Source organism: Coturnix japonica, chromosome 11 (assembly GCF_054131305.1).
Source record: "Coturnix japonica strain WE chromosome 11, WE-NBRP24, whole genome shotgun sequence".
Lineage (NCBI taxonomy): Eukaryota > Metazoa > Chordata > Aves > Galliformes > Phasianidae > Coturnix > Coturnix japonica.
The window spans coordinates 4,762,455-4,781,683 of NC_140673.1; the positions used below are offsets into that span (position 1 = coordinate 4,762,455).

Consider the following 19,229-nt stretch of genomic DNA (forward strand, 5'->3'; position numbering starts at 1 on the left):
CCAGGGCAATGCAGCACACCTGGATGGCTCACAACCCTTGGTGCCACCCTCCAAGTCTCTGACAGGTACTTCATCCCAAGAATGCACAGGTGTGCTTTTGGCTGTCAGCACCTACAGCACAACAGTATAGGCATGCCTGGCTGAGCAGGGGAAATCTCAACCTGGGGTGCCACTGCTGGAGATAAATTCCCAAGGTCCTTTCAGCTGTCTTCTCAAGAGAGGATATAAGGACATCCAATCCCACTGTCTCTGCAAGCTTTCCTAGAGACTGGGCTGCAGGGTCTCCCTGCTCTGCCACTGCTGCAGCATACAAGGAGAATGGTCAGCTCAGAAACACTTTGCTTCCAACACAGCAAGGACCTTCAAGGTGCAGGAGCTTGTGTGCATCAACAAGCTGCTTTAGCACTGCCTCAGCATGGGAAAAGGGGTTGGTGTTCCCGGGGAGTGGACAAGGGAGCAAGAAAGAGGACCCAGGAGCTCATTCTTACATGTTAATAACAAGGCTGTTTGTTCTTCCTTGAAAGCACAGTGTAATCCAGGGAATATCTCAACTGTTTACTGCAGGGTACCGGCCAATCTATCACTGAAACAGCCATGTTACTGCCTGTGGGGACGTCAAAGAAACAGACTCACGATGGAGCACTATTTAACAGGGCAGGCACAGGGGAAATGCCTATATCCACAAGCCACTTCCAAACCTATTTGGGTCATCTGAAGCTCCTCTCCTGCCCTTCCACACCTTTGGTTCTGACTCCAGTTGAAAAAGGCAGAACAGGAGGAGAGCTGTGCCTCGTGGGCCCAAGCTGTGTATGCAGGGCAGCACGGAACCAGCAGGTAACCAACCTCCCAGCACACACAGCTCTGCTTTCTGTCCTCTAGGCTTTCCTACAGCCGGGCCTCAGCCATTTGAGCAGGTAGTAAGGATGACATTTTTCAAACTGTATTTAAATCTTCTGCAGTTACAGCAATGGAAGGAAAAGGGAAAAAATAGAAAACACACTGTTGGTTTTCCCTTTGTCTGGGTAAGTGCGTGGCACCCACAAAATTGCCTTTTTTTTGTTCCTTTTCATCAGGTCTCAGTTTTCCATCACTCCTGGGAGCTGGGCATAACCAGAACAGAGCATGGCAACCACAGCCTGGCATCATTTTGGAGTCAGCCACTACAGATTAAGTGAGCATCGTTCTCTAGCAGAGGAGTTGAAATCCAGGCAAAGTGCGCTGTGCCTTTGACCCTCAAAACAAACAGATGGAAACCACAGCAAATGGGCAAGAAAAGGGGGAAAGGGAACAAAGTGACCCACAGGTCTCCTGGGATCATCCTGACACAAAGGGAAAATAAAATTCACACAGAGCACACTCTTGCAGGTGATGCACACGTCATCATGTACGTAATTGAAGGTAACCACAACAGAAAGAAAAGCAATAGACAGAAATCTGCCCCAAACAACCCCCAAACGGCGTGAGTTCAGACATCCCAGAAACGTTGGGCTTTATTAATGAGGGCCACTCACGCTTTCTGCCCTCAGTGAAATGGAACAACTGGAACAAGGATTTTGTTCTCCTTTTTTACACCCCCCCCCCCCACTTTTTTTCCCCTCTTCCCACAGAGTTAACAATTCCAGCCTTTTTTTGTTGTTATTTTTCTGGTCATTTTTCTGCTTTTGTTTCTGTGCGTAGAACCCAACACATCGCCGTTCACTCACACAGTCTGATCACATTGCTTTTCAAATAAGACCAGAACAGAGAAGGGGAACCAAGTAAAAAGCTTAAACAAATCCCCCCACGCCTCCCAAAACAACCCCAAGAACCAAACCCATCTCTCTTTTTCCTTTTCAAGACCACACAAGTGAGCCAACCAAAACCACAAAATAAAAACCGGAATAACCCAAAGGAGAAAACGAGAGAGACATTAGAGGGATGGGGGAAAAACAAACAGAAAACCAAACATCAACAACCCAAAAATAAAATAAAACAAAACTAACCAGCTGAATTGGGAGTTGAGGGTGAGTTAGCCTGGCTTCCATGGGCTGACACATTGGTAGCTGTGACAGCCGTTTTGGCAGCATAAATATTGGCTTCCTCTTGAAATTTACCTATGTTCTTCTTGTACCGGATTCTCTTATTTCCAAACCAGTTTGATACCTAGAATGAGTTTAAGAAAAGACAAAGGCGTTAACGTTTCTGCTCTAGAAAGAGCGCCTGGGTGACGAAAAGGGATTAGTTTAAGTTAAACAGTGCACTGTAACTTTTTTTTCCCCATCCATTCAGCCATGGGAGGGAGCACCTTCTACCTACAGCAATCCCTTGAATTACAGCGGGGATACCTGAGAACAGGGGGATGTGTGGGTCCATCTGGTGCCTTCAGGGCAGGGCTGTGTGCCTGTCCCCTATGTGTAGGGGATTGCTCTAAGGCCTAACTTCAGTCCCAGGGCACAAGCATGTCCTTTGGAGGTGTCTGAAAATGATGGGCTGGATGTAAAGGCAGAGAGAAGCAGTGCAGCTGTGCTACTGCCAGTCCTGGAGAGAGCTGCCTGCAGGAATGTAACATGACAGCAAAAAGCCCCAAGGAGAGGTGTGAGCAGGTGATCCTTAAAGCCCAGCGAGGTGACAATCTGGGCTCAGTGCTATGCAGGCCTCAAAGAACAGTCACTTGGCCATCCTGCCTGGTGTCTGGACAAACATCCCAAAGTTTGCATGTACAGCACAGCAATAGGAAGCTCTGAGTACGAGAAATGGGGCTGCAGTAGCCTGCCAGGGCTGAACCTCCAGGGAAAAGGTTAGGGAAACTCCAGAACCTTCATACACCCAGCACTCCCCAAATCCCAGTCAGTGCCTTGCTGACATGATCTTTTCACTGCTGCAGCCAACAACTTCAGAGATGTAGGGAAGATTCAGCCTAGGGCCTGGGATGCAGCTCCCAGCTTCTTTTTCAGCAACACAGAGAACTGGGGGGATGTCTTCCTGTGTGCAGGTATCTAAGCAGAGACTTGCCGTCACTCCTGACCTTGTTTTAGGAAGCTCAACAGGATGATGGAGACGGGCAAAGGCCATAAGATGCTGTAATTCTCCAACAGAAGTTCTTCCTGGGGTTGACCAGAGCTGGGGCTCAGAACAGATCAGCCTTTTCGATGAGACTCAAAGGATGTTCTCTGCCTGCTGCTGAGCAGCTCATAAGTGCCCCTTCCCTCAAACATCGCCCTGGTGCCAAGTCAGAGAGGATACGACTGGATGTTCATTCTGGGAAGCTCACCATTTTTTCCTCATCTTATGGAAATTGTTTTGACTTGAGCTGGAGAGCTCACAGACAGCTCAGCAGCTTCTATAGAGAAGCAGCTTCATCCACCAATTTATCTGGTACTGAATTGCACCTACTGCTGCTGCATAGGAGGAAAAGGAAATTGTAACATGCAGAGACTCTAGGGAGGCAAAAAGCAATAACTCAGATCAGCACCCAAGCCAGATCTGGGACTGAATACTCAATGGCACTGGGAGCAGGCACAGGTTGTTAAGAGCTCCATTCCACCTCTCAGTCCAGCTTTCTCATTAATGGCAGTGTGCTCCGTCTCCAGCTTCCCACTTAGCTCATAAGCACAGTATTTCTCCCGGGCATTTTCTCTCCACCAGGGAGAAGTTGTAAGTGTGAACAGATGAATTAAAAGTGAGAGGGGAAGCATCAGGACAGCTGCAGTTTTACTTGAGCCAATATGTCCTGTCTCCTGCAGGTAACTCTGGACAGAATCAATGCTTGGATCTTCTGGCACAGGGGATGCGGTCAGAGTGGCACAGCAGGCATTCAGCACAGTGACGACTCCTACCCTCGGATGCTGCTGCTCCTGCTGAAGGCAGACATGCTCTCACAAGGACACCAGATGCTGCCGCTGTCTTCAGTTTACTCAAGTGATGAGCAGGCATGTGCCTTGGGGCTGGAAGGAGGCCCAAGACGAGGAGTGCAACAGGAGCCTGGAGGGAGCGCTAAGCTCACACGAGGATAAGACTACCAGAGGCAACATTCCGGCCCTCAGTCACGAGGCTTGCTCCAAAAAGTGAGAAAACAAAGGGCAGGCCTGAGTAATGTACAGCCAAACACTTCAAGGACCAACGATGCTCCTCAAAAATCCCTGTAGCAGTTCATAACTAAAGACTCCAGGAAGTACACGGCTGCTTCAAATACACAGAAATAACTCAATCTGTCTTTACTGACCAACCTTTCTCTGAGGGATAAGCAAATAAGAGAAAAATGACCCTGAGAAAGCCCACTCTCCTCAAGCACTAACTCTAACCATTGGCCTGTTTGACCCAACCCCTTCCCACCAGGACCTTGTTCCTTCTGCCTCAACAGGCAAACTCTGCTCAACTCCTCCTACTGCCTTCAAAAATCACTTGCCCTGAAGAACAGTCTTTCAGCTCAAACGAGCTCTTGTTACAAACCAGTACTGATTCCCTGAGGAGAAAACTGCCTCCATGCATTGTGCTGAATTACTTCTGTGCTGCTGACACCTTGATTGCACACACAGTCACACACATTACATCTTCATCCCATCTAAGCCCTCTCCCAAATTCACCCACGGTAAGTCTGCTGTCTACCCTCCAACTCACCAGTCTACTCTGATCCCATTTAGTAATTAAATGCTCAACAGCGGGACATAAGTAACTAGACTGAGGTCTAAATGCCCTTCAAGGCGTTTGGTTTCCCTTGAGCAGCAGCTGTCTCTGCTGTATTTCTGGGCTCTCTCACCTGTGAGACTGTGATGCCGCATTTCTTGGCTAGCTCTTCTTTGGCTTCCTCACTGGGGTAAGGGTTGCTGAGATGGGAATAGAAATACTCATTCAGGATTTCTGTAGCCTGCTTGTTGAAGTTTCTTCTCTTCCGCCTTATAGAGAAGAAAGGAAAAGCAGAAGAAAAAGGAATCAGTACCAGAGTTCCAGAAACAGGAACATAACTTTCACAGAATTATTTGTTCAACCATCTACCCATCCCCACCATGCCCACTAACCATCAGAGCCATACCTGCATGGTTCATGACTACAGGGACAGTACTACAGTACTACAGTGATTCCACCACTTCCCTGGGCAGCCTCTGCCAGTGCATCACTGCACTTTCTAAGAGGAAATTTCAATGCTCTGACCTTCCCTACTTGCCTCCCATCTTCCCCAGCTCCTGGGAGCACAGAGTGCAGCGGACTCATGGCCAGGAATCCCCATCTGCACTTTGCTAGGGCCTCCTCTCTCAGCACCTTCCAAAGCAAGTAAGTCATGTCTCTTAACGCCAGCACCCAGATCCTGCACCTGGGAAGGTGACCCCCAACACCTGGTTGTGCTAGCAGAAGATGTCAGTGCTGCTCTGCACTGCTCTGTGCTGAGAAAGCACCCACAGATAAGACCTTGGGGAAGTCTGTTCCTTTCATAGCTGGATACTGTCAGCTATTTCTTTCCACGTTAGAGCTGCCCAGCCTCCCTATCCCTGAGGACCAAACAAGGCTGCTCAGTGGGTGCGGAGAAAGGTCTGGGAATGTGAACTCACCGTGCGTCCAGAAATCGGGAGCGCAAGATCATGACGGCTTCACACGTGCTTTGCTTCAACTGCATCTGGATAGAGCTGAACTTGCGGTGGATGATGCTCACCATCCGCTCTATCTCCTTTGGTGAGATGGGCCGGGTCCGGCTCTGCTCACGCAGCAGGTTCATCACGTGGGTGGTGAATTCGTTGCATGCCTGGGATGGCAAGAAAAGCAAAAGAAACCCCAGGATCGGAAGGTCATTCGATGGCGTCAAGGAGAGCACAGGAGCAGACAGCTAAAGAAGGAGATGCAGGCAGTAGCCTCAGTTGTTAAGGTTTGTTAGGGTAGATTCACAAAGGAGTGCTGCCTCTCAAGGGGACATGGATTCCTCTCACTGGAGGAGAAAATCCCAATGTACACAGAGCAAAAGGCTGGAGTCAGCTGTATGTTCTCACATCCCATAGATGGGAGCTGGAGCAACTGAAGCTCTAGGACCTGTCAGGATGTCCCAGCCCTTATACTTCTGGATAGGGCTGGAGGAGCTACAGATGAATCAGAGGACCGCAAACCTTTCAACCAGCACATCTTCCCCAGGATCAGCCCATGGGCAGGTGATGAAACCTACAGCCAACAGCCCTGACCTGCCTGGGCTGTGGGGTTGGGTATGAGAGCTCTGAGCCCAATGACTCTTTGCTCCCAGACAGCTGAGCAATTTCAGCTTGTCTCCTCTTAGCGTGAAATAAGAGCATTAAAGGAAAATTGCAGGAGAGTGCTGTGCTGTCACAGCGACAGCCAGACACGGTGTGAAGCCAGACAGAGCTAGAAAGAGGGGCTATAGAGGTCAGGAGAGCCATCCCAACCCCTGGTTTTGCAGGGCTGCAGGTGGTGGTTCTTGCTCTGCCTCCTGCAGCTGTAAAAATGTAGCCCAGCACATTTGATCCCAAAGCATCTTGGTGGTAAAAATGACACTGGAATGGGTTGTGAGAAGGAACAAGCCAGAGGGAAGGCGCTGGGAGGGCTCTGCCCTTCCCACTGCTCTCACTGGGCTGGGATGCCAAAGGACGTGGGGTCCCTCTCCCTCTGCAGCCTGAAGGATGAGCTGCGACGTGCCTTGTGCCCCAGCCACGTGAGTCGGCCACGCTGCCCTGGGGCAGCAGCAGCAGCGGCTGAGGACAGCCACAAAGGTCAGCCCACGCCATGCACCCCCTCACTGCCAGCCCTCCTCACCCCATGGGACAGTGCCTGTAACGCTGAGGCCATGCTCTGCTTCTCCACCCAAAAGGAGGGATGCTTGGGGTACAAACCACACTCATCACAAGAGCGAGTGGTGCAGCCTGGAAAAAAGCTTTGCAAAACATCTGGAAGCGTTTGAAAGAAAGCGATTCGGAGCTTTGGCTTGCAAAGCTTCTCATGCAATTGTCAGTGTTACTAATAGCTGCATTCATGACCCAAATAGTTTGTCTTCTTTTTTTTTTGTTTTTAAAGAATCATTTGCCACAAGAAAAAAGGCACATTTTCTTTTTTTCTTCCTTTTTTTTTTCTTTTTTTTTTTTTCCCCTTCTGGAAAATGAACTTTCCAAGCAGAAGTAATACACAAGAGAGATTCTGATTCAAGCTTAAGGGTCCTTGGAAAACTGCCTGCAATGAGGCCAGTGCCTCAAAGAGGAGTCCCCTTCAACAGTGCTAATTTTTAGCCAAATGCAAAGGGAGAAGCAGGAAAACTGAAGGGGGAACACATGCTGAGCCTATTCTCATTGCACACCCCAGCGCAAAACAAGAGCTGTCCCAGTACTAAGAAGACACGTTTCCACTGTTGTACAAAGCAACAGCTTGCGCTGCCCGCGCTCTGCTAACAATAGATGTCAGTAGTGGTCCAAGGCTGTTTGCCTGGCGTGGGCAGCAGCACCGTGCTGCTCGCATCCCACGCCATGAATGAGCCTGTTACCTGCTCGTACTTCTCCAGCTCCGTGTGGTAGATCTGCCGGATCTGGGACAGCTTGGCTCTGTAGTCGGAGTGCTCCACTGAGTTGTCGGATCCAGCTCCTCCCGATGCAGCAGCGGCAGCGGCGGCAGCAGCAGAGCCCCCTCCTTTCTCAGGGCCCGCGACACCCTCGGCCAGCAGCATGTTGTCTAACCGCATCAGCTGCGGGTCCGTGGGCTCCTCTTCCTGCGCTCCCCGGATGCTCAGCACTGCAGGGACACAAAGGGAAGGAAGAGATGTCCAGTGTGCAGGTATGGAGGGTCAGTGCATGGTGACCCATGTGGCACAGGCCTAAGCTGCGAGATACCCCCGGCTTCTGCAATTTCTCTCTCCCATTCCTGCTCCTTTCCCTCTAGAAATAGGGCAGAAGCAGCAGGAGCCTCCCATCAGAAGTAACCCAGAAAGCTGCATTTTGCTGCAAACACACAGCGAAGCTGCTCGCTTGCAGCCTGCAGCATTTCCCATCGCATCTGCACCGACGTGATGCTCTCACAGAACCAAAGAATCATAGAATCACTAAGGCTGTAATAGACCTCTAAGATATCTAGTCCAACCGTGCACCCATGACCACCGTGCCCACTAAACCACATCCTTTCTCGGTTCAGTTCCAACAACACCAACCAAAACCACGCTGAATGTACCCAAACTTACTGAAATCAGTAATAGAGACCACTTCCCAATTCAAGCACGGGATGGAAAGGCTCCAGCCCAAACCTCAGCTTGCCTAGACATCCTCAGCCCCAGGAGGAGGAGGCAGCAGCACAGAGCACAGGGCAGGCCATGCTTCAGTTTCCATGTCTCTATATACGGGTGAAGCTAAAGCACAAGGAGCTTTTAGCCACTCAAGGAAATAATACTAATAAGATGTATGAAATAAAATGCATCATTTTCAAAAGGCCTTTTTCAGCATCTGGTCGTTTGAGTGAATTCTAAAACCGTAAGAAAAGGGGCACCAATAAATCAATCCGCACAGAATGACTTGCCAAGGAGAGAATTCTTCTCCCCTCTCCGTACTCGCTGCTTTAATGACTGCTCCCACTAAGAGTCGTTCTTGGAGTGTCTCCCTCCTCCAATTAATGGGTGCTGCTCTGCCTGCAGACTGGGCTGAGGGGGGATACATGAGCACAACTGCAGACCCATGCAAAACACAAGGCGTTTCATCACATGGAAGGTCCCACCTGCCGGCTGTTTGCACACACAGCCGTGGCCCTCGCTTTCCACGTGCACACAAACAGGTGTGCGCATCTGCACGGAATAAAATACATCCTTGACAAGGCAACAACAACAAAAAAAAAGACATCTCAGAAGAGAAGCAAATTGTATTTTCCTGTCTCATCTGTCACAAGGACTCAAAACACGGTGGAAGAGCGTGAGCATCCCTCACGTGGAAGCTGTTGCATTGCTGGAGCTGTATGATGCCGTATGGGCTTTAGGGAAGCGGTGCCTGAGGTACCTGGGATGCTCATCCCATCCCTTCTGAACCCCAGGCCGCAGCAGGAGCAGCAAGAGCAAGTGATTTTCACCGCGTTTAAAAACATATCTGAAGGCAGATGCCAGTAAGATGTAAAATGAGAGTAGATGAGAAACAGAGCCAAGCAAGAAGCGCGTTCCTCCTGGCTCTGAAATATGCTAAAGATCACAGGATCACGAAATCATCAAGGTTGGAAAAGACCAATATTAAACGACTCCACCCTAGAGACAATCATTTATAAGAAGAAGGATGGGGGCATGGCACCAAACTGGGGAGCAGGGGTCAATTTCTAAGCAAGAGGAGTCCCCAGCAGATGGGTCCTGCATGTGCTGACATCACTGCTCCTCCACACGGGGAAGAAGTGACAACACTCGCCATATGAACTTGCTATGGAATGAAGGGAATAAATTCCTATCTCACAATTAAAAGAGAACATTAAACTGAAGCACATCAAAAGCCCAAATACAGATGGAACGCAGCTCGGGTAAAACACTCATTAAATAAAACAAACCCGAAAACAAATCAAAACGAGAGCTGTCGAAACAGCTGCATCCAGATTTCAAAAGGGAAATATTTTTAGATTAAAAATCTCGGGAATCACTGACCTGACAGGTAGGCACAAGTGATTAATTAGTTTATGTTTGGCGATCTGCTTTGTGATGGGAAGCACGGGCCATCGCCGTGCCATCGCTGTGCTGCAGCAGCGGGAGCACTGGGATCCCTGTGTATGTGGGTATGCCTGGATATGTGTTCCCAAAACCCAGCTAGGGCTGGGGGGTCAGGTGGAATAATGCTGCTGGGTAAATAAATGGGAAGGGCAGCGTGTCTGTATAGAACTGATGCAGCTCCCAAGCGGCCACAACCCTCAGCCTGCTACCCCAGTGCTCAACATTTGCTGCTCCTGATTAAACAGAGGGGAAGGAGAAGCCAAAGGAAAGATAACAACCGAGAGCTGGGGCTGGGGGAGGCAAATTCGTGGCAGAGCTTCTGTCCTTGGCTGCTTTTCTGCAGGCTTGGCAGCCCTGAGCGGCAGCAAATGCCACTAGAGGGTGCTCAGCCCTTGCTGAGTGTTCCTGCTGGCACACAACGCATCTCTGTATGTACGTACATACATACACATACACAAATACACGTAAATAGAATGTATCCATACTCTAAAATCAAAGCAAAACCACACTGCTTGTCCCCATTTGCACTGCTGCAAACCATCCCTCAGCTCGCTCGCTGTGCACTGAGCACGGCCCTTCCATGGCCACTGGTGACCAGGGTGACCATCACCAGCAGCTGGGGATCACTGAAACCACATCCTCCTCTCACCACCACCCCCACCTCTGCCTCCCACATTAACAGAGCCATGTTCTCCTTCTCCTGCTGGTGACCCCCAACCAAGTGTACCCAGCACATAGCAGTGGGTCTCATGCATCAGGTCAAGCCCAGGGAAAGGATGGCGATGCCCTGGGGACAGGAAGAAGATGTGGGGCAGAACAGAGGCCAAGCCAGGTGGTGATATAAGAGTCGGGCACCAACACAAGCCAACTAAGGAAAGAAGCAAACTGAGGGCTTTGAAGGGGTAACAGAGGGCTCCCGACCAATCTGGGATGCTTTTAAATGGCTTCTCTCCTGGCTGTTCCTGCCTGTTCCCAACTTGCTGCAGCGCCTTTCCAGGGGGATGCTTAAAGGAGAAGGAAATTTCAAGTAAATGATTGCAACTTATCGAAAATAATGTGCTACTTAGCATCGGAGACAAGCATCCTGGCAGGCAGAAATGGGAAGCCGTGCCGGAGCAGATGGGAGTAATTAGGTTGTGATTTTCAGAAGGGTTTTCTTTCCTGCCTCCACTGTGCCTAAGATGTACTGAGGGGGGAACAACGCAGCCAGCAGCATTCGCAGGAGAAGCAAGGATCCTTCTGCCATGGCTGTGAGCTTCCTGCATGACTTTTCCATGGGGAAACGGGAGCAGCTATGCCACTTGTAGAGCCCCGCGGGGCTACTACAAGGTCCTGCCCAAACTCTTTCCTGGACTGGGACGTGCCATAAGCACGGTGATGGCACTGCAGCTCCTCTGGGAACACAGGAACTCCTATGTGCCCATCAAACAACTCTCCTCCCACCCTTTTCAATTTAAGCACCATTCACAGTATCTGCTTGGGTTCAGAGAGCTCCAGCTTCAGGATTTACACCAGCTCGCTGTTCAACTAAAAGCTTTTAGATCTGAAACAACAGCCAGCAACCAGAGGGACTGCTGTGATGCCAACACTGTGCTAACAAAACCACTAACGAATCACATTATTTCAAGCTACTCTCAATATTCCCTGGAGCTTAGTTCTACATTTGTGAACATTTGAGATCAACAGCACTGAACCTGGTACAAAAAACACTCCCATCTGCCTCAGATTTGAGGACAGTTAAAACTGCAAGGACTTAACACATGCGGGTGGCTTGTGGCTGGCTGGGGCTCACACCTGTGTGTGTGTGTCCATACCCAGGGCAGCTGGAGCTGATCCACGCTGGCATGGCCTTCAGTTGCTCTTCCCAAACTTGGCTTTTCAATGCAGCCTCTAATCACTGCACACCTACCTAAATTCCTGCTGTTTTTTTTTTCTATTCAAGTATATGCGCAGCTTGCTTTCTTCTGCAACAACAAAGCAAACACAAAAGAAAATACAGAATTCCCTAACTTGGCAGCCCTGAAGCTTGAAATCCTGCGTAAATCAAGCCAATGTACCCGCACTGCATCAAGCACACGTTCAATATACTGACAGAAACTACGGCCATACCTTGGCCAGCATGGAGAGACAGCTCGACCAATGCAGGGAGAGGCATTAAACTGCATATCTCGAAGTCACAGCCCTGTAAAATCACCAATCACGGCCAACAAGGTGGAGTGTTTCCATGCTAAGTCAACGCAGAGCCTCTGAGACCTCAGTTGGGTACGTCCACCGTGCAAAGCAACGGAGAAAATCAGCATCAAAACATCAGTGCTAATTTCCACCATGAATGGAAGCTGCTATTTCCAAGTACGCAGGCACACACCCTTCCAGGAAGTGGGAATTAAGAAAAGTTAGGGTTTTTTTTTTCTTACAATTGACATCAAAGTTCCCCTCCTCTCTCCAACCTTTCCAAAACTTACAAATGGATGAACAGATTTTGCTCAGATTTTCCAAAACAGGCTGCCATGAGATGAGGCATGGAAAATTTCAGCTGGCAAAACAGCTTTTTTGTGCATCTTCTTATTTATTTCACGGAGAAAGGAGGAACACTGCGAAACTGACTGAATCCATGAGTGCTGTGTCTGCTCAGATTAAAGGCCCACCCTGCCCTGAGGCCAACTCCAGCCATGGCCAAGAAGCCTCAGTAGACCCATCAGGGCCATGACCACAGAAGAAGCATCAGATGCTCCAGCACATCACATTTGAGCAGCTTGCGTTGCAACCCAAATTCAGATCAATCAGAAAGCATTTCCTGAACCAAGAAAGAAATCTCTTTCCATTTCATGTCATAATTTTCCCCCTCCCTCCTTTTCTTTTTAATCAAAATTTGGGTCAGCTTCAAAAGAATCAAAAAGCGGTTCAGAAAATAATAACTCTGTATCTTTCTGGGACGGAAGAGGCCAAATTATTTCCTGAATTCAACCCAAATTCACACACACACACACACCAAAAAAAAAACCCTGAACTAACCTCACACTGTAATTTTGGAGTGTGGAGAATGGGAGGAGGGGGACTTATCACATGCCAAAACATCTCTCATATCCCAACAGCAGCTTTCCATCACTTCAGGGGGGTGCAGCTCATGTGTGCCATGGAAGCTGCAGAAGGGAGAAGCGGATCGTGCAGGATGGGGGGGAATCTGCTCAAGTTTTCTCCCAGCTCCTCCCCAGTGCCAAACCAGTTGCCATAGAGAGAGATAATCTGGCAGCACAACGCTCAAAAGGTCTGGAAAATGATCACTAACACAGTGGAAAGAAATATCCTCCAAAACTGAACAGTGACCTAAAATAGCCCTTTCCACAAAAAACAAAACAAAACAAAAACAACCCAAAACACCCCAAACACACTGAATTGGTAACTGCTGAAAACCAGATTCCCTGAGCAGTGTGACTCCTTGGGCAGCAGAATGAGCACACGTTGCGTGCTTCTTTCCAGCCCTTCCCCACGCTGAGTGGGTTAGTGTATGTCCAGTGAGTGAGCTGGGCACATAAACTTGACTCTATGAGCTCAGTTAATGCTACACTGGGGTACAATAAAGCATCCTGGATCTGCCTACAGTGGTGGGACCTCACCCTAATCTGCTGGAGCCTGTGACAGAGCACAGTCCCAAGAAGGGACTCTTCAAAGGGCAGCGCAAGCCACTGCACCCACCCAATGGCTCAGGCATGGCACACATGGAAACACTCCTCAGCTCCGAGCTGGGAGTGGATGTGAGATTCTCTAAGCCCTGCAGGAACAAATCAGCAAACAAAAGATGGGACTGCTTGGAGGACAAGTCCAGTCATAAAAAAAAAAAGAGCCCTGAATGCCAGTTGGGCTGGGATCTGCCTCCTGCTCCGTGTGGCGCTTTGCATATGAATTCTCCATGCTGAAAAGAAACCAGTCCTTTGAATGAGCTGAATCTACTAATGAGAAGCCGGGGCCTCCGCAGCCCCTCTGAGGACAGGGGTCCCGATCCCACCGCCCCAGGCCAGGCCCAGAGGCCTGGGAGGAACAAAGGGAGGCCTTCCCCAGAAGGAAGCGGGTTTTCCAGCCGCTCTCCTCCTGCTAAGGTCACCTGCCCCGCCATGCCTGCTGCTCTCCATACAAAGCAGCCAGGCCAAGGAGTCATAGGTGAAAGGAGTGGCCAAGGGCCAGGCACAGGAGAGAATCTCCAAAGCTGGGGGTCTCAGCACCAAGCAGTTCTCAGAGCCATGGCTCAGGGCTGCACCTTCCAGAGGCCTCAGCAGAAACAGCCATCACCTCCACATCCAGACAGAGATCTAGGAAGAGAGCAGGCAGGGACAGACAACATGCAGCTCCCACTTGAGCCCCAAACGTATCACAGCTGCAAACTGATGCTCAAACAGTCCAGTTTCGCTGGGGATTTGGGCAAACAAATGAGGACGTACTCAGAGCGATGCTCAGCCCCTTGTGCCACCACAGCAACCTGCTGGGCCTGGCCACAATGGGCCAGGCAAAGCAACAGCCGGTCAGCAGCATTTTAAGGCCAGAAAGCAGCTCCAAACATTCAGTTCCTTTTTTAAATGGAGGCCCCTTCTGTAAATGATCTGTTTGGACAGGAGGGAGAATGCTGCAAGAGTCCAAGCGCTTGTGAAATAGGATCGGCCGCGTTTGCTTCGGCTCCATGCGAAACATGTGGGGGAAGAAAGATACCCAAAATGGGTCTTTGCTGCTGAAGGGTGGGGAGGAGAGAGGAGAGGAGACCATCCATCTCCACGTGCCTGGGAGACACCAGAGAAAATGGAGCAAAATCGTTAAAAAGGATCAATTAATGGCATTTCTGTTTCAAGGCGTCTGTGTCTGTTTAGTTATATTGCCAAGCAAGATCTCACTGACACACATTTCCATGCTGTGGGGCCATGGTTTAACAGGATCTGGGCTGGTTCTCCCAAAATCAGGCAGAGTTTTAGGGACACAACCAGAAATATGCAGGAGATGAAGCAGCAAGGAGATGATCCATGACCCTGGACAGCTCGATGTTGGGTTTTTAACCACAAAGCCATCCTCTCCCACCTCCCTGCAGGCTCTGGGGCTGACACCAAGCCTGAGGTGGGGGGCTGGCCAGACAGACTGACGCACAGCCCCCCGGCTCCTCCAGCCTCCTGCGAGAGGCCCACGCCATAAACGGGCAGGAGATTAAAAAAGGGAGCAAAAATCTTCAACAAACTCCGGCTGCGTCCCAGATCAAAGATCATCTCCAGCGGGCCATCTGGTCCTTGTAAATGTAAAACCAAATTGAAAGCCCTGCCCTCACCTCCTCCGACTCCCCTGGCAATATCGCTTTTACCGTTTGGAGATGAGGAAGGAGCTCGCAAAAGGCATCTGTATGTAATAGAGAGCCGCCGTGCAGCTGGGCTATAGCCCTGCTACCCCCCTTTTGTTAATCATGAAGCAGAGGTAAATGTTTTCTTTGGTTCTCCAGGGGCCCCATCACTGCAAGGGGATTTGGGAAGAGCCTGCAGCAGCAGCCCCAGGCTGGAACAGGGCTGCCTTGTGCCCCACAGCAAAGGACATGGCTGTCACCCTGGTCTGGATTTAAGACAGGACACATCATGAGAGAAGCTGCATCCCCAGGCAGAGCGATGGGGAGGCCTGCAGCACCCCAGCATCCATGCAGCATCCTCCCTCCTTGTCCTCAGAGCATCTCAAGCGTGTCCCCTACCCCTGCCCTATGATCAGGAGGCAGACGGGGACATGGGCATGGAAAGGGACGGAACTGAGCTTCCAAAAAGAGGATGCAATGCCTCTGAGGCACAAAGGAACGGTGAAGAACTCTGCCACTGCCAGCCCTAATACTCTAGGCTAGGCTTGAAAGCTGCACAGGAAACGTAGCAGGCAAAGAGGAGGCAGCTTGAGGAATTCCTACCCATCAAGCTTTATTGTGTTATTCCAACTAAGCAGAGACAAAAAGACAAATCTCAGCTCCCTACTTTCATTTATAATTGAACCCAGTCCAGAAGGATGGAGCAAGTACCATCTGTAATGCAGAGTGCATTAGCAGCCGGCAGAATGAAATATTCAAATTACTGTAGGCTACCTCGCATTTTAATGACAGGGTTACAAAAACCTGACTTGTAAGTGGAGATTGGACTGGAAGAACAGAAAGTTTGTTTTTCCAGCGCATGAATTAACCGAACAAAATGCTACTTTAGGAGAAAAAACACAACTAACGAACCTCTTGCCTGGGTAATCCTGCAATATATTCCAATGGGCTATCAAGAGAAAAGAATATTATTCCATTTAGCTATCCTAATTGATGTATTGTCCTGGGAAATGAAAGAAAACTCAGAGAAAAATGCTTTTTCCCTTTGGCTGAAGATGCTAAATAAACACACCTATGTGTGCACGAACCTCAACAGCTTGAACAGCTCGTGTACATGTGATGTACGGCAGCGTGCAATTGCATCCGTAGGGTGTATGGGTGCAATACCTGCATTAGCTGCATCCTTTCAATGCAGTGCACAATTTGAATATGCAAATCACCCCTTGATTTTCGTGCTTGTGCCTGTGCTGGGATCCATTCGTTTTGATATCGTTAATCAGGGCTGCCGAAAAGCCTGACACAGTAAGTGGCTGTAGCCCCTAGCAGTAGTCAAGATGGAGTGACAGGCTCCATTTAAGATGTCACAGCATATAATAAAGTGTAAAACTATACTTAAAGTAAACGAGATAGAAACAATAAACTTGACTCTGGCTTTGAACTTTCACGGTGAGTGGCACAGAGACACGGGCACATGTGTACAAGTGGATGGTGGGCACAGGACAGGGGACAGGGTTGGTTGGTCCTCCAGTGCGGGGTGGCAGAGGGGCTCTGCAGCCCTCCCCCCCAATCCCTACAGCTGCCAAATCTCCCAGGTCACAACCAGAGTGGGCTGTGCTACATGGGACCGTACCTGGGCACAGAACCAGGAGCACAGCACACATTGGAGCAAGATGAGGCCAATGCAAGGGGGATGTTCCTTGGCCACCTCCCATGCCAACGGGGGTGCCCGGCCCGAAAGCCCCATTTCATCCACAAACCACCCCTTGGTACCCCAAATCCTCCCATCGTCAGCTCTCTGTGCTGAAACAAACCAGTCGCTCTTCCTCCTGCTAAGCAGTTAAATTAGAGAGTATTCAATTAATAACAGCTGAATATTCTGTCACATTTAGGAAGATGTATGGTAAGACAAGCGAGTTGTGATGTCTGTGACAGAAATGATAAAAGTTCTCCCGACACAGCCTGGCAGATACTTGGCTGCAGGAGCCGTTTGCACTCATGGACTCCAACGTCAGCGCAGACACAAGACCCGGCGCTGGCTTCAAAGAAGATGCTCCAAACTGAGCACAAAAACCTTTGCCAAATCATTTGCAGGCAGCTCCCTCCTGTCCTCCTTCTGCCACCCAGCTGGGCCGGCCAGGCTGCGGTGTCCCAGCATGTCCCCAAGGCAGGACTGCCACCCTCGGGTGCACAGAAAGTGCTCTCCATAGGATTTGTGGGTGCACCAAGGGCAGGGAACGTGCTGGAGAACACTCTCCTCCCTGCCTCTCCCCCCCGCGCTGCTCTTCTGGGGGGTTGTTTTTCACTGGTGTTGTTTGAGAACACAGTTTTGTTGCTAAGAAACTACCTCCGTATTGCTCCAAGAGCAAAGACAAAGCAACCGTCAAAATAACACGTTATTTTGACAGTAGCCAGATCATAACCATAAACGATCCATCTTCCCCGCTCTCCCGTGCGCTCATTAACGTGCTCTAAACACAGGATTGCCGTGGATAACCCATATGCAAGGGGCTCATGCCCCACACTCGGCTGCACCGTATCCAATTCATTCCCCAACAAGAGCAGAGTGAAGCCGAGCTGGGGGAGTTGGCATATGCAGGAAGATGGCATGAGGTTTCTTAGCAAAAGATATGTTGAGATTTGAAGGGAGGCAGAAGGAGATACCTGTGCCCACGTGGCAGCTCTGTGCCTTGGCTCTGGTTTGAGGATGGCATGGGGACATCCCTGCAGGCCCCCCTGGGCGCTCACTGCTGGTCCCACTGCCACCATGGAAGGAAGACAGGTTGTGCCCGCTGCCAGGTGGGAATGGGCAGCACTTTGTTATCTGAAAACACAGTATAGGAGCAAAACAACCCTACAAGGCAGCAGCTCACCATGCGTGCTTTCACTGCCAAAGTGCTGAGCTCCACCCCAGCGAAGGAGAAAAAAGGGAAGCGCCAGGAGAGCTCTGCTGAAACCCACCGAACACCAAACAACAGTTCTCCGCAGCAGAACAAAGCCCTCAAAACCCATTCTCCACTTGGGTCCCCCAGCCCACATGAAAGCGGCGTTTTCTGGGCTAATTACACAGGCTGCTCCGAGCCTTCTGGCATAAAGCAAGCCGCAAAGTCAGACATCAAAGGGGCCAACTTTAAAATAAATACATGACAAAGACAGCAGAGTCAATGAGAGATCTCTCTGCACTGCCTGCGAGGAACTCGGCTCACAATACACAGGTGACCCCTGGGGATGCCTTCCTCGGTGCACAAAGGAGAAATCTCAGTGGCATTTGGGGTGCGATGCTTGCAGGAGCGGGGTCACAGTGAAAGGAAGAATGGAGCAACCCCATCCTGGCTTCTACGAGCAGGAATCACGGGGTAAGACAAAACCACCTCACCAGCTCCACCTCCAGCATTCTCTGTGTGCTCTGAAGGCCTCGCAACACAGCCCCTGCACGCTCTGCAGCCCTCGTGCACCGAGATGCCTCCAGAACAGCAAGGCGTGACCAGAAATCCTGCGGGTTTTAGGGCTCTGCTCCTTCCATGGGCAGAAATGACCTCAGAGCATTGACACGAGGCATTTCCGCAGTGCCTCGGACAGGAGCAAGGGAACCCACACGGGATGCTCCTGTGTTCAGAACATCAGCACGCAAAGCTGTCATCCGAGGGATGCTGCCACACTCCTGGAAGCAGCCTCCATCCGAAGCAACTCCATGCCTCTCCCTCTCCGGCACTGCTCTGATATAAGCCATGAACACCCAGGCTCCCTTCCCAGTTACGGGCTGTAGGGGCTGGACACTGCTCCCACACACAGCCAAGCAGAGGGATGAAGGCAGGAGGAAGGCTGGGATGACCGTGCATGGGGTGCGAGGGGAAGGTGTCAATTAGAGCGATGAGCCCCTGCACATCCAAGCGCCTGACAGCCGGGCTGAGCCGAGCTGACAGCCTGAGCCGGGCCCACCCCGCTCCCCCCGCACACCCCGGCCCCAAACCGGCGTGCAGAGCAGCAGCGTGGTGTCCCCATCCCTGCACCCAGAGATGCTCCTAATAACGGTAATTAGGGTGATCGGAGGCTTAAGCAGGTCACCGCCAGCCTGGAGGCAGAGCGTAATGAAGCAGCCCAGGCAGGGTGGGAAGGCAGAGAGGCACCGGATCTCCCCGACACAACTAATGAGCGCCGGGTAACGAGGTCTTGGAGACACGAGCCCAGTTTGGGGACACAGAGGAGGTGGTGGCAGAGCAGTGGGTGCTGGGTGGCATCGGCGAGTGCCAGAGCCCTGCCCTCCCCTCCTGCCGCCCCAATCTGATTATGGCCAATACACGTCTC

At 50.6% G+C, this 19,229-nt stretch overlaps 1 protein-coding gene across 16 annotated transcripts in view; it reads right to left on the reverse strand.

The window, feature by feature from the left end:
- PBX1 (PBX homeobox 1) overlaps positions 1-19,229 on the reverse strand; it is a 101,695-nt gene that overhangs the window by 16,006 nt on the left and 66,460 nt on the right. For 14 of the 16 annotated variants that reach the window (XM_015869740.3, XM_015869739.3, XM_015869741.3 and 11 more), the window contains 4 exons: positions 7,445-7,689; positions 5,523-5,713; positions 4,736-4,871; positions 1,983-2,142 (listed from right to left, as the gene is read on the reverse strand). In XM_015869740.3, coding sequence (XP_015725226.2) covers positions 1,983-2,142; positions 4,736-4,871; positions 5,523-5,713; positions 7,445-7,689 — 732 coding nt within the window. Of the gene's footprint in view, positions 1-1,982; positions 2,143-3,831; positions 4,031-4,735; positions 4,872-5,522; positions 5,714-7,444; positions 7,690-11,728; positions 11,910-19,229 lie in introns of those variants that run through there. The other 2 variants (XM_085512019.1, XM_085512022.1) reach the window with 2 other exon arrangements.